The 14,510-nt window shown below is 44.0% G+C and overlaps 1 protein-coding gene across 1 annotated transcript in view; it reads right to left on the minus strand.

Annotated features, from left to right (window-relative positions):
- GFRA2 (GDNF family receptor alpha 2) overlaps positions 1–14,510 on the minus strand; it is a 151,494-nt gene that overhangs the window by 18,101 nt on the left and 118,883 nt on the right. The window contains exon 4 of the mRNA XM_077469801.1: positions 95–434. Coding sequence (XP_077325927.1) covers positions 95–434 — 340 coding nt within the window. The remainder of the gene's footprint in view (positions 1–94; positions 435–14,510) is intronic.

Here is a 14,510-nt window from a genome sequence, read left to right on the forward strand (position 1 = left end):
ATATTAACATCACCAATAAAAACCTGAGAAAAAAATGGTCAGTTGCCCAAAAAATTGGTCCAATATAAATATAACAATAAGAGTGCTGTGTTACCTGCACACTGGGTCTTGTCTACAGGTGCCCCAAATTTCCAAACAGTTAGGAAGTTCAGGGCGATTGAAGGAGCAGCTTGGCACTGTGGTCTGGCGTCTCCGCTCAGCGCATGGTTTATCTTTGCAGGGGCAGAAGAGGAGTGGGTAGGTCAGGTTTGAAGGAATCTTCTCCAGGAAGGTGCGGAGGGTCTTGTGACACTTACGACGGTTACACTGCTCATCAACTGGTGGGTTACAGGCAGATATGAAGGCGGAACGGAACCTCTTGCAGGAATCATTCACATTGCAGAACTTGGCTGCATCGAGACAGGCATTCTGCCTGGATACGGACGATTCTGTGCCTGCAGGTAAAAGGCAAATTGTCATTCTAAAATATATATCATTTTTTTTTTACCGTCAGACGTCACGTTTCTCAGTTCTATGAAAGAACAAGATGGCCTTTGGTGTGGGTATTCTATTAAAATAAAACTTTAATATAATATAATATAGGTTTTTTTTTTCAAAATTGACGCTCTTTTTTGTTTATAGTGCAAAAAATAAAAACTGCAGAGATGATTGCGATTTTTTTTACCAAAAATATGTAGAAGAATACATATTGGCCTAAACTGAAGAAAAAAAAAATTGTATATATATTTTTGGGGGATATTTATTATAGCAAAAAGTAAAAAATATGGATTTTTTTTCAAAATTTACGCTCTTTTTTTGTTTATAGCGCAAAAAATAAAAACCGCAGAGGTGATCAAATACCATTAAAAAAAGCTCTATTTATGGGGAAAAAAAAGACGTCAATTGTCAGCTAAAGCAATGCAGTTCCGAATCGCAAAAAAATCTCTGGTCAGGAAGGGGGTAATATCTTCCGGGGGTGAAGTGGTTAATAGCACATTAACCACTAGCTGACCAGCTGCTATCATTATACTGGTCGGCATGTTCCCGCGAACCGCCATAGATGTACATTGGCCCTTTAAGTGGGGATAGCAGGCAGGGGTGCAAATGCATGTGGCTGGCGATCGTGATGACCGCTGGCCACGTGCGATCGTGGGAACGAGAGCTAGACCAGGGACATGTGTGTTCTGTGAGGAGAGGAGAGACAGCTTGTGTGTTCCTAGTAGCTAGGAACAATGATCTGTCATCTCTTCTAGTAAGTCACATCCCCCTACAGTTAGAACACACCTGAGAGAACACAGGTAACCCCTTGATCGCTCCCTAGTGTTAACCCCTTCCCTTTTTTTTACAGAGTAATCAGTGCATTTTTATAGCGCTGTTCACTGTATAAATGTCAATGGTCCCAAAAGTGTGTCAAAAGTGTCTTAACTGTCCACCATAATGTCGCAGTCCCGATAAAAATCGCTGATCACCGCCATTACTAGTAAATAAATAAATAAATAAAAATGCCATGAATCTTTCCAATATTTTGTAGACGCTATAACTTTTGCGCAAACCAATCAATATACGTTTATTACCAAAAAAATATGTAGAAGAATACATATCGGCCTAAACTGAGGAAAAAATTAGCTTTTTAAAAAAAAAAAATTGGGGATAGCTCTTATTAGTTCCTTCTGCCAATCTCCACATTGCTACAGTCCTCCAATGGCATAGAGTGGAGAAAATAATTATTTGATCCTCTGCAGATTTTGTAAGTTTGCCAACTTACAAAGAAATGAAGGGTCTATCATTCTTATCATAGGTGTATTTTAAATGATAATGACAGAAAATCAACCAAAAATTCAGAAAAAGCACATCATACAAATGTTATAAATTGAGTTGCAGTTCAGTGAGTAAAATAAGTATTTGCTCCCCAAGCAAAACATGACTTATTACTTGATGGAGAAACCCTTGTTGGCAAGCACAGAGGTCAGACGTTTCTTGTAGATGGTTACCAGATTTGCACACATCTCAGGAGGAATTTTGGTCCACTCTTCTTTACAGATCTTCTCTAAATCCATATGATTTCTTGGCTGTTGCTTGGCAACTTGAAGTTTCAGCTCCCTCCATACATTTACTATAGGATTTAAGGCCACTCCATGACCTTAAAGCGGAGGTTTGCCCACTGCTACAAACATTAAAAACCAGCAGCTACACATACTGCAGCTTCTGGCTTTTACTAATAGGACACTTACCTGTCCTGGAGTCCAGCGATGTTGACACCGCAGCTGATGTTTCCATCAGCTATCGGGTACTGCCGTTACCATTGCGGGTAAGGGAACCTGGCAGTGTAGCCTTACGGCTTCACGCCGGGAACCCTACTGCACATGTGCAAAGCCCCACTCCTCTCTTTTATTGGCCCGGTGACCTGGCAAAGAGGAGGGAGCCAAGCCCTCAAAGACAGTTATCCTGTCCCCCTCCCCACGAAAGGTGCCAATTGTGGCACCAGAGGGGGAGGAAACAAATGAGCGGAGTTCCACTTTTGGGTGGAACTCCACTTTAATGTGCTTCTTAAGACACTTTTGTTGCCTTTGGGGTATGTTTTGGGTCATTGTCATGCTGAAAGACCCAGGCACGACCCATCTTCAGTGTTCAGGATAAAGGAAGAAGGTTCTCAACCAAGATTTTATAATATTGTACATGGCCCTGTCCATTGGCCCCTCAATGTGGCGAAGTTAGCTTGTACCTTTAGCAGAGGAACAATCCCAAAGCATAATGTTTCCACCTCCATGCTTGACTGTAGGGATGGTGTTCTTAATTCCATAATCATCATTTTTCTTCCTCCAAACACAGCGAGTCAAAGTAATGCCAAAGAGTTACATTTTAGTCTCATCTGACCACAGCACTTCCTCCCAATCCTTCTCTGAATCATTTAGATGTCCATTGGGAAATTTCAGAGGGGCGTTTACATTTGCCTTCTTAAAGAGGGATTCCACCAAAAAAAAAAAATATTAAAAGCCAGCAGCTATAAATACTACAGCTGCTGACTTTTAATAAATGGACACTCACCTGTCCCGGGTTCCAGCGATGCCGGCAGCCGAGGCCGATCGATCGCTCGGCCCTCGGCTGCTGCCGCCACCATTCTAGGTGAGGGAATCAGGAAGTGAAGCGAATCGGCTTCAATTCCTGGTTCCCTACTGCGCATGCGCGAGTTGCGCCGCGCAATAGGAAATCTCCGCGCTGTCACTGGGACCTGTGTGTGTCCCAGCAGACAGCGCGGCAGGGCAGGAAATGGCGTAGACTCCCACGGGAGTCTATGCCCGGAAGTGGGTGTAAATAGCTGTCTTTGACAGGTATCTCCACCCCCTCCCCCCTGAAAGGTGTCAATTGTGACACCGGAGGGGGGGAGGGATCCGATCAGCGGAGGTTCCACTTAAGGGTGGAATCCCGCTTTAAGGTGGGGGGCCTTGCGGCACTTCAGGATTTCAATCCATGACAGTGTATTCTGTTACCAACCATTTGATTGGTGACAGTGGTCTCAACTGCTTGGAGATTATTCACAAGCTCCTCCCGTGCAGTTCTGGGCTGATTCCTCACTTTTCTCGTGATCATTCTTACCTCATGAGGTGAAATCTTGCATGGAGCTCCAGACCGAGGGAGATTCATAGTTATTTTGTATTTCTTCCATTTGCGATTAATCGCTCCAACAGTTGTCTCCTTCTCACCAAACTTCTTGCTGATGGTCTTGTAGCCCATCAAAGCCTTGTGCAGGTCTACAATCTTGTCCCTGACGTCCTTTGACAGCTCTTTGGACCATGATGATAAGGTTTGAATTTAAGAAAGAGATTCTGTGGACAGGTGTCTTTTATACTCATAACGAGTTGTCATTTAGGAGCACCTTCTTAGATCGACAGGTCCAATCTGTGCAGCACATGAGCACATACTGTAACCAGTCTGTGGGGGGGCAAAATTATTGTTGGTTGGTAGGGGATCAAATACTAATTTTATTCACTGAACTACAACTCCCATTTATAACATTTGTATCATATGTTCTTTCTGGATTTTTGGTCGACATTCTGTCTCTATCATTTAAAATACACCTATGATAACAACTATAGACCCTTCATTTCTATGTATGTGAGAAAACTTACAAAATCTGCAGGTAATCAAATCATTATTTTCCCCACTGTAGTAGTCAGCAGAAGAAAATAGTGAGAGCTGCAGTGGATCCAGAGAACTGACACTCCCAGAAGTGTCAGTTTTTCAGGGGACTTGGAGAGACAGGAATTGGTGAACTTTCTTGTTTTTAATGGTGCCCTCATCAGGAAAGGTCAGCATTTACAGTCTTTTTTTGCAAGTAACAGCTGTTTTACTACTTATTTTTCACACCAAGGTCCATTTAAACTCCTCTGCGCACGATTGGATGTTTATGTACACTGCACCCAACTTCAAACATCGGTATTTAAGTCTCATTATATGTACAGCTCTCCAACAGCATCAAGCATTGAACATTTCGGAGAACAGTAAATATTTTAGGGGACTGTATGCCTTAAGCCGCGTACACACGTAGCCGGCTGTCCGACGTACTTCGTCTGGCGGACGTCCGCCAAACTGTCCGTCGGAATTTTCGAACGGGCTACTTGCCCACACACGGCACTTTTTCAGTGGACTAATACGGCGTACTAAGTCCGCCGTACTAAGTCCACCGTACTTTCGAAATGAACGGACTCGCCCACACACGCGGAGGAAAGTCCGCTCATTTCGAGCGGGTCTCCAGGTAGGCGGGGCCCGTGAAGGAGACGTCGCTGGCCCTGCCGCCTGGTATGGACTTAAAGGGGAACCCCCAACGCCGAAAAAAATCGGCGTGGGGGTCCCCCCCAAGTCCACAACAGACCCTTGTCCGAGCACGCTACCCGGCCGGCCAGGAAAGGGGGGCGAGCGAGGGCCCCCCCTCCTTAGCCATACCAGGCTGTGTGCCCTCAACATGGGGGGTGCCTTGGGGAAGGGGGGGCCGGGTGGCCCCCCACCCCAAAGCACCTTGTCCCCATGTTGATGAGGACAAGGGTCTCTTCCCGACAACCCTGGCCGTTGGTTGTCAGGGTCTGCGGGCGGGGGGCTTATCGGAATCCGGGAGCCCCCTTTAATAAGGGGGCCCCCGGATACCGGTCCCCCACCCTATGTGAATGAGTATGGGGTACAATGTACCCCTACCCATTCACCTGTAAAAAAAAAGTACAAAAAAAAACACAACACACGAGATAAAATACTTTATTTCACAGCTCCGGGGGTCTTCCGTCTTCGGGGGTCTTCTCGCCGGACTCCTCCGCTATCTTTTTGTAGCTCTTTTGCTAGCGGAGGAGTCCGGCTTTCTTCCTCGCTGCCGGCCTCTTCTCCCGACTTCGGGGGTCTTGTCCCCCTCTTCGGTTCTTCTGCCTTCTTATAGCTCTTTTACAGGCGGTGGCCCGGTCTTCTGTCGCCGCTGCCGTCTTCCGTTCTTCTTCTTCTTCTTCTTCTCCTTCTTCTCCTGGAGATGTTGACTCGACGCTCTCTCCGGCCACAATGCCAGAGACGCGCTGCGCGGCCACTTATATAGGGACAAGGGGCGGTGTCACATGGCTTTATGTCACATGGGTTGGTGTCACATGGTGACCCCGCCCCCTTACGATGTCACAGTCCCCATGTGACATCAACCCATGTGACCAACCCATGTGACATAAAGCCATGTGACACCGCCCCTTGTCCCTATATAAGTGGCCACGCGTCCCTGGCATTGTGGCCGGAGAGAGCGCCGAGTCAACATCTCCAGGAGAAGAAGGAGAAGAAGAAGAAGAAGAAGAACGGAAGGCGGCAGCGGCGACAGAAGACCGGGCCACCGCCTGTAAAAGAGCTATAAGAAGGCGCGGTGGCCCGGCAGAAGAACCGAAGAGGGGGACAAGACCCCCGAAGTCGGGAGAAGAGGCCGGCGGCGAGGAAGAAAGCCGGACTCCTCCGCTAGCAAAAGAGCTACAAGAAGATAGCGGAGGAGTCTGGCGAGAAGACCCCCGAAGACGGAAGACCCCCGGAGCTGTGCAATAAAGTATTTTATCTCGTGTGTTGTGTTTTTTTTTGTACTTTTTTTTTACAGGTGAATGGGTAGGGGTACATTGTACCCCATACTCATTCACATAGGGTGGGGGACCGGTATCCGGGGGCCCCCTTATTAAAGGGGGCTCCCGGATTCCGATAAGCCCCCCGCCCGCAGACCCCGACAACCAACGGCCAGGGTTGTCGGGAAGAGGCCCTTGTCCTCATCAACATGAGGACAAGGTGCTTTGGGGTGGGGGGGCCACGCGGCCCCCCCTTCCCCAAGGCACCCCCCATGTTGAGGGCACGCGGCCTGGTACGGCTAAGGAGGGGGGGGGGTGCTCGCTCGCCCCCCTTTCCTGGCCGGCCGGGTAGCGTGCTCGGACAAGGGTCTGTTGTGGACTTGGGGGGGACCCCCATGCCGATTTTTTTCGGCGTTGGGGTTCCCCTTTAAGTCCATACCAGGCGGTGGGGCCAGCGACGTCTCCTTCGCGGGCCCCGCCTACCTGGGGACCTGCTCGAAATGAGCGGACTTTTCTCCGGGCGGCAAAAGTCCGCTCATTTCAAAAGTACGGCGGACTTGCATACACACGGCCGGATTGTCCGCCGAAATGCGAGTACGGCGTGCAAATTTTTGTGCAAACCGAAATTCTAAGTCCGCCGTACTGTCGGGTCAAAAAAGTATGCCGGAGGCTACACACGGGGGGATTGTTTGGCGGACTTGAGTTTGCCGGACTTTTCCACCGGATTGTTTGATCGTGTGTACGCGGCATTACCATACCATCTATACCATCTTACCATGCCATCTATAACAAATAGGTAGAGTTGCGCTTTAAACCATTTCTCCAGTTTTAGCAAGAACTGCATATTTGGAGGAGAGACCCAGAGGATCTGTTTTGCAGATTTTATGCAGAATGAAAAATGTATATCTGCCTACATGGAATCCCTAGTTCATTGTACATAGGATATAGTTCATTTTAAGTGAATCTAATAATGGAGGAGCAGAGTTCTGCAGTCAGCTAACGTACCCCCCTGCTGTGCAGGCATCCAGCTGCATTGGCTTTTCAGAACTGAGCGGCCGAATTCTAATCAGTCTAAGGCCTCATTCACACAGGCACCAAGGCCCATAGACCATGAATGGACAGTATTGCTATATAACTTGAGCTGCCGGGAGGCAGGCCGTGTCAGATTATAAAGATTTAGCAGCTGCTGGGACACAGTTGCTCGTCCCATTTTGACAGGCAGGCAGACAAGTGGCCCCGAACGAGCGCCTGTGGCTTTGAGGCCTTACCTGCTCATTACAGTGCAATTTTAATGGCTTAAATAGTGGACTGAAGAATTGTAGGAGTTCAACCTTGGTCCGTCTAAAGCTTCTCACACACCTTTGAATCTGATTTCCAGTATTTTTATATTTACCATACCATATTTACCATACCATACCATACCATTTCGTTTAGTTACGAATCTAAATTAGGACAAAATTTACGCTATTTGGAGATTCGGATTATACAAATTTCTGAATTACAATAGTAACAAATTTAAACAAATCCAAAATAAGGAAACAAAATTTTGTCCAAAATAGCAAATTATCCAAATTCAATATTTGAAACAAATTCAAAAAATAAATCTAATTTGAAAACAAATTTGAAATGTAGACATATTGCTGACTATTGCTGATTCCCTTCAAAGACTATGTGTATTAGAATATAGCTGTCTTCCGAAATTAGAAAAAAATAGACTACTAGAATAAACCCGGAATAGAATAGAAGAAAATAGAAAATAATAGAATGGAATGGAAAATAAATGAATAGAATATAGAAGAATAGAATAAAATAGAATAGAAAAAAATAAAATACAATAGAATACAATGTAAAGAATACAGTCGTCTTACGAAATTGAAATAGAAAGAATATAGCCACCTTCTGAAAATGTAACAAAAATTGAATAAAACAGAATAGAATAGAAAATAAAAGAATAGGATAGAAAATAAAGGAATAGAAAAGAATAGAATAGAAAATAAAAGAAAAATAATAAAAAATAGAATAGATTAGAATAGAAAATTATAGAATTTTAACAAAATAGAATAAAATAGAAAGAATATAGCCATCTTCCTAAATTTGATTTAAAAAAGATTAGAGAAGAATTAAAACAGAATAGAATGGCAAATAAAAGAATGGAAAATAAAGAATAGAATAGAAAATAAAGGAATGCAATTAGAAAATAATAGAATCGAAAAGAATAGAATAAAATAGAAAGACTATAGTCATCTTTCGAAATTCAAATTTTAAATAGAATAGAATAAAATAGAAAGAATATAGCCGTCTTCTGAAATTCTAATTTCAAAAAGAATAGAATAGAATAAAACAGAATAGAAAATAATAGAATAGAATGTAAAGGAATAGAATAGAACAAATAGAATTGAATAAAATAGAAAGAATACAGCCAACTTCTAAAATTCTAATAGAATAAAATAGAAAGACTATAGCAGCCTTCTAAAATTCTAATAGAATAAAATAGAAAGAATATAGCGGCCTTTTAAAATTTGAATAGAATAAAATAGAAAGAATATAGACTATTGCCGTCTTCTGAAATTAAAATTTTGTATAAAATAACCAGCTATTCTTCACAATGGATTTGGCTCTATATTTTCGATTTGAATTCAGTTAGAATACTTAGTATCCATTGGAAAATGTTAAATCCAGTTGAAATCGAATAAACAAACAAAACATAACTAAATGAATTTCATTACAAATGAAATTAAACAAAATGATAACTTAACAAAATTAAACAAATGTTTTCGCTCTGCACATGTCTATATGTAATACAAACGTCTACCTGATTGGATACAGATGAAATCGATTATTTAGGTGGGGTGCTGCGATCAGACTGTACTGTGTGTGGCCAGCCTTAGAAAGATTGTGGAAACATCATTGGTATTAGACAAATGTTGACAGAGCTGTAAGTGTAGGGCAGCTCATACATTAGTCAGTTTTTTCATTTAAACTTTTTAGGTTGAACAAACAAAAATAATGGACCCGATTACCTCGTTCGCTCAACATGAGGCATTACATTCTGACAGCGGGGATGCTATAGCCTGCAGCACTGATTGAGCAGAAATCTTCCAACAGGGCAGTTGAAGTCAATCAGTAGAACAACTTCTGTTTGACAACAGCACCCACATATGGATGGAAATTTAGCTGGTACCTGCTGAACCAGCTGAATTTCAATCCATGTAATGGCAGACTTACTTCTCTTCAGCAGAGAACAATCAGGTCTCCAGAGCTGCCAGACAGAGCTCTGCTGTGTCGCAGAGCTGTGTAAATATTAGAAATGGATGGATAGCAATATGAATCCTTGGGCAGGTAAAATAACTCCCTTATATGTATTTCATTTGTGTATTTAGCTGTTTGCTTGGAGTTCATCTTTAAAGTAATCAGATAATTGTACACAATAGCTGTACCTGGACTCATGATTTCAATATTTCCTGTCACTGTTATATGTGGATTTAGTGAACATTTTTTAAGTTGGAAAGGTCATTACTGTTAAAACTCAACTAGACTCACAGTTTAAAGGGAGCTTGTCTTCCTTTCCTCCAACAGTCCCTGTTCCATGCTAATGCTGGCATCTTCTTTTGTGTGCTGTTCTTTGGTTGCTTTTATTGTCCAGCGTGGGATAATGCCACGTCTGTGCATGCGCAGGAGCAAGTTATCCCAGCTCACAGGGTTGGGGCTGGTGTTGGAAGCTGAGCTGTGCATGTGCAGCTCAGTTTACATGCCAGAGTCTGCTGAGAGCAGGCAGGTGGGTGTATTTTATTGCGGATAAGACATTGCATGTCTCTTCTGCAATAAGGAGCCTGCTTGCTTGCAGTAAGTCACAGCGGAATTTTAAATAAGCTAAATACATTCTATATGTCCAATACATTCGATTTTATTTGTTTTCTAAAGAGTAACACTCTTGTTTTTCTTGTGGGGAAGCAGTGATCTCTATGCTGAGGTCCAGCATGCATCCTATGGATTGATGCCGCATACTCAAGACTGGACTTTCCGCTGTCAGCCAATGAAAGCTGATCACAGAAATAAACAGATGCCGGTTGTCATTTTTTCTTTCCTTCACGCTATCAGAGTGAAGAAAAATGAAGCTGTGTTAGAGGGACATTGGTCTCCTTAGTGCCCGAATGTGCCATATATCAGTGCCCATCATTGCCAAACCAGTGCCACCTATCAGTGCCCATCAGTGCTGCCAATCAGTGCCTCATCATCAGTGCTGCCTATCAGTGTCGCCTACCAGTGCCCATTTGTGCCATCTAATAGTGTCCATCAGTGCCACCTATCAGTGCCCATCAGTGCCACCTATCATTGCCCATTAGTGCAGCCTCATCAGTGGCTCCTAATCAGTACCCACCAGTGCCACATCATCAATGCCCATCAGTGCAACCTATCAGTGTCCCTCAGTGCCACTTATCAGTGAAAATCAGTGCTGCCTCATCAGTTCCCATCAGTGCAGCCTCATCAGTGCACATTAGTGCAGGAGAAAACGTACCCAACATTTGCAAAATGTTATAACAAAATATGAAAAAATATGAAAAACCGTTCACGCTCTCCAGTCATGTGAATTGGATGTGGGTAAACTGCATCCAGCCTCAAGAGATACAAATATTGAGCTGTGTTGACCCTAGCCAGCTTAGGGTGTCTGAGAACAAGTACTTAATTAAAGTGTTACTAAACCCACAACAGTAAAATCAGTCTGTATATGCAGTAAAGCATGTTTGTTATACTTCCTATGTAACCTAAGGAGGTTAATTCTGTGCATAGTGTAAAAAGGCTGTTTGATCCTGTCTTCTCTGATCCTCTCCTTCTACAAATGTCCCTAATCGATCTCCTTATAGTACAGATGATAGAAGACAAGCTGCACATGCTCAATTTGGTGTGTATTGCTGGAGAGTTCTTTTTTTCCTTGGGAGAGTGCATGTGATTGACACAGGGCCAATCAGCACTGTGCTGATTGGCCCCCTGTCCAGGGTCAGGGGTTCTGCAGCTTTATAGGACAGTCAGAGGAGAATGAAAACTCCTCCTACAAGTTTAACCTGACACTAAAAGAAGTCACAAGACTGCTATATACTGCTGATGAGAAAAGGTATTATTTAGCAGTTTATATTTACTAAAATAATTGCATTTCCATGTTCTGTGTACTGTGGAAGACCAGATATAGTGAATGCAGGGTCCTGGTTTTAGCAACACTTTAAAATGAGTCTAAAGGCAGAAGGTTTTTTTATCTAAATGCATTTATGCATTCAAATAAAAAAACTTCTGTGTGCAGCAGTCCCCCTTAGCCGCTAATACTTACCTGAGTCCAGCTCTATCCAGCGATATTGCATGAGAGACTTGGCTGCCCAGGACTCTCCTCTTCATTGGCTGAGACAGCAGCAGAGCATCATTGGCTCCCGTTGTTGTCAATCAAAGTCAGTCCATCAATTAGGAGTGATAGGGTGCAGGTCCTATCTGGTGCACCGTGTCTGAATGGACACAGAGAGCTGTGACTCAGCCTGTGTGTCCCATAGCAAGCTGCTTGCTGTGGGGGCACTCATCAGGTGGGAAGGGCCACAAGAGCCGAGGACCCAAGAAGAGGAGGATCTGGGCTGCTCTATGCAAAACAACTGCACAGAGCAGGTAAGTATAATATGTTTGTTATTTTTAAGTAATAAAATACGAGACTTTACAATCACTTTAAGCTCAGGTGGAATTGGTCCACAAAAGAACTAAGCCTAGAGAGTGGCAAGTGGGAATGGGCTGGTGAGCCAGTGCTGCAGTAGCAGCAAAACTGTGTGTACAGATGCCAAGGGGGCTATCTGTGGACAGGGCCAGATTAAGAACATCATGGGCCTGGTGCTGAGAATTTTGGGGGGGCCTTTTATAAACAATAAATAAAAATGCAAACTATTTTTTGTTATAACAAATTAAAGAGAGAGAGGGAGGATGAGAGCGAGAGAGAAAGGGGATGAAAGAGGTGTGAGGGGTAAGGGAGGGAGGATGAGCGAGAGGGGGGGATGGGAGAGAGAGGATGCACATGAGGATGTGTGGGAATGACATCAACGCAGCCTGGCCAAGGCAAGTGACGGAAGGCACAGAACCCAGGAGGAAGACTGGGTGAAGATGGAAGTGCCCGGGCCCCGCCGGACTGATCACAGCACAGCACTGGAGGGCTCAGTCTGACAATTTAAGTGTACCCTAATGTGCTAATATGCTGGGCATACTTGTACATTATGGCATAACCTACCCCAGGGCCTCTAAAAAGTAGTAATGTTAGAAAAGTTTACTACCGCTTTACTATCACCAGAGTCTCTCATGGGGCTCCTACTGACCCTGTGGCCCTTGGGCAGTGCCTAAGTACATGGTTGTCAACATTTCAAAAATATTTTCAGGGAGGCTTTTTTTTACAAGTGCTATATTTAGAGTAGCTGACATCCCCCTATGTTCCTCTATACATCACAATAGTAATTACAAAATGAAATAAGTACTAATAATGGAGCAGAACAAATATGAGGACTGTGAGATTTCCTTTAGTTGAACTGACAAAAGTGCCCATTCTAGAGCTGGTAACATTGAGGATATTCAGTACAATTTTAAAGAACAGTTTTTGTGGGTAAGAGGCATAGGGGAGGAGTATGGATGGTATAAAAGTGGGAAGTATGTGCAGGTGAGGGAGAGGAATGTGGAGGGTCTAACAGTGGGCAATATGTACATGAGAGGAGTGCAGAGGGTATGGTAGAAGGCACTATGTACAGGAGAGGAGTGTGAAGGGTATGACAGTGGGCAGTATGCACAGCAGAGGAGTGTAGAGGGTATGACATTGGGCACTATGTATAAGAGAAGAGTGTGGAGGGTATGATAGTGGGCACTATGTACAGGAGAGAAGTGTGGAGAGTAGGACAGTAAGCAGTAATTGCAGGAGAGGAGTGTGGAGGGAGGGTATGACGGTGGGCACTATGTATAGGAGAGGAGTATGGAGGGTATGACAGTGAGTAGTATGTACAGAAGAGGAGTGTGGAGGGTATGACAGTGGGCACTAGGTATAGGAGAGGAGTGTATGACAGTGGGCACTATGTATAGGAGAGGAGTATGGAGGGTATGACAGTGAGTAGTATGTACAGGGGAGGAGTGTGGAGGGTATGACAGTGGGCACTATGTATAGGAGAGAAGTGTTGGAGGTATGACAGTGGGCACTATGTATAGGAGAGGAGTGTGGAAGGTATGACAGTGAGTAGTATGTACAGGGGAGGAGTGTGGAGGGTATGACAGTGGGCACTATGTATAGGAGAGAAGTGTTGGAGGTATGACAGTGGGCACTATGTATAGGAGAGGAGTGTGGAAGGTATGACAGTGAGTAGTATGTACTGGAGAGGAGTATGGAGGGTATGGTGGTGGGCACTATGTATAGGAGAGGAGTGTGGAGGGTACGACAGTGGACACTATGTACAGGAGAGAAGTGTATGACAGCCGGCACTATGTACAGGTGAGGAGTGTGTAGGATATAACAGCGGGCGTTATGTATAGGAGAGAAGTGTGGAGGGTATGACAGTGAGCAGTATGTACAGGAGAGAAGTGTGGAGAGTATGACAGTGGGCACTATGTATAGGAGAGAAGTGTGGAGAGTATGACAGTGGGCACTATGTATAGGAGAGGAGTGTGGAGAGTATGACAGTGGGCACTATGTATAGGAGAGGAGGGTGAAGTAATCTTGGAAGGAAAAATGTAAAGGTTTGTGGAAGGATGTTTAGGGACTGCGTAGTGGTTAAGCGGGCCACACATGGATTGAAATTACACCAATTAAGCAGAGACCACCCATAGTCCATCTATGTATGGGCTAGCTGGTTTTACACAAGTCAACCTATTAACCGACTTGAGTACAACCAGCCTGTCAGGTTTTCCCCAAAACAATCAGTGCTGCCAGCTATAGTTAGCAACACTAATCATTGTATTCACTGGCAGAACACAATAACACTGCGGGAGTGATTGCCCCATTCACAGATCAGCAGGTGAGAGGGTGTGTGGGGACAGGCTGGGGAGAGATACTAGTCAGTCCCTGGGTAGGCACTGGTTAGTATCAGAGCCAGATACACACAGGTTACATAAGCCGCGATCGTTAGAGTGAGAGCAATAATTCTAGCACTAGACCTCCTCTGTAACTCTAAACATGTAACCTGTAAAAAAATGTAAAGCATGGCTTAGTACACAACAAAAAATCGTGCTAACTTTAGTGTTTTTTTTATGAATGAAACAGTTTCTTTCCAACATAAAAAGTTGCAAAGACCACCATTTTATTCCATAGGGTGTCTTCTAAAACAATATATAATGCTTGTGGGTTCTGAGTAATTTTCTAGCATAAAAAAATGATGATTTTTACATGTAGGAGAGAAGTGTCAGAATGGGCCTGGTTGCCAAGGGGTTAATTATCATAAGTAATATACAAATAATTATTATAAGCACTGTGAGGTC

This window comes from Lithobates pipiens, unplaced genomic scaffold (genome assembly GCF_037356315.1).
Source record: "Lithobates pipiens isolate NorthernLeopardFrog02 unplaced genomic scaffold, aLitPip1_a1.2 Scaffold_8, whole genome shotgun sequence".
In the NCBI taxonomy this organism is placed as follows: Eukaryota; Metazoa; Chordata; class Amphibia; order Anura; family Ranidae; genus Lithobates; species Lithobates pipiens.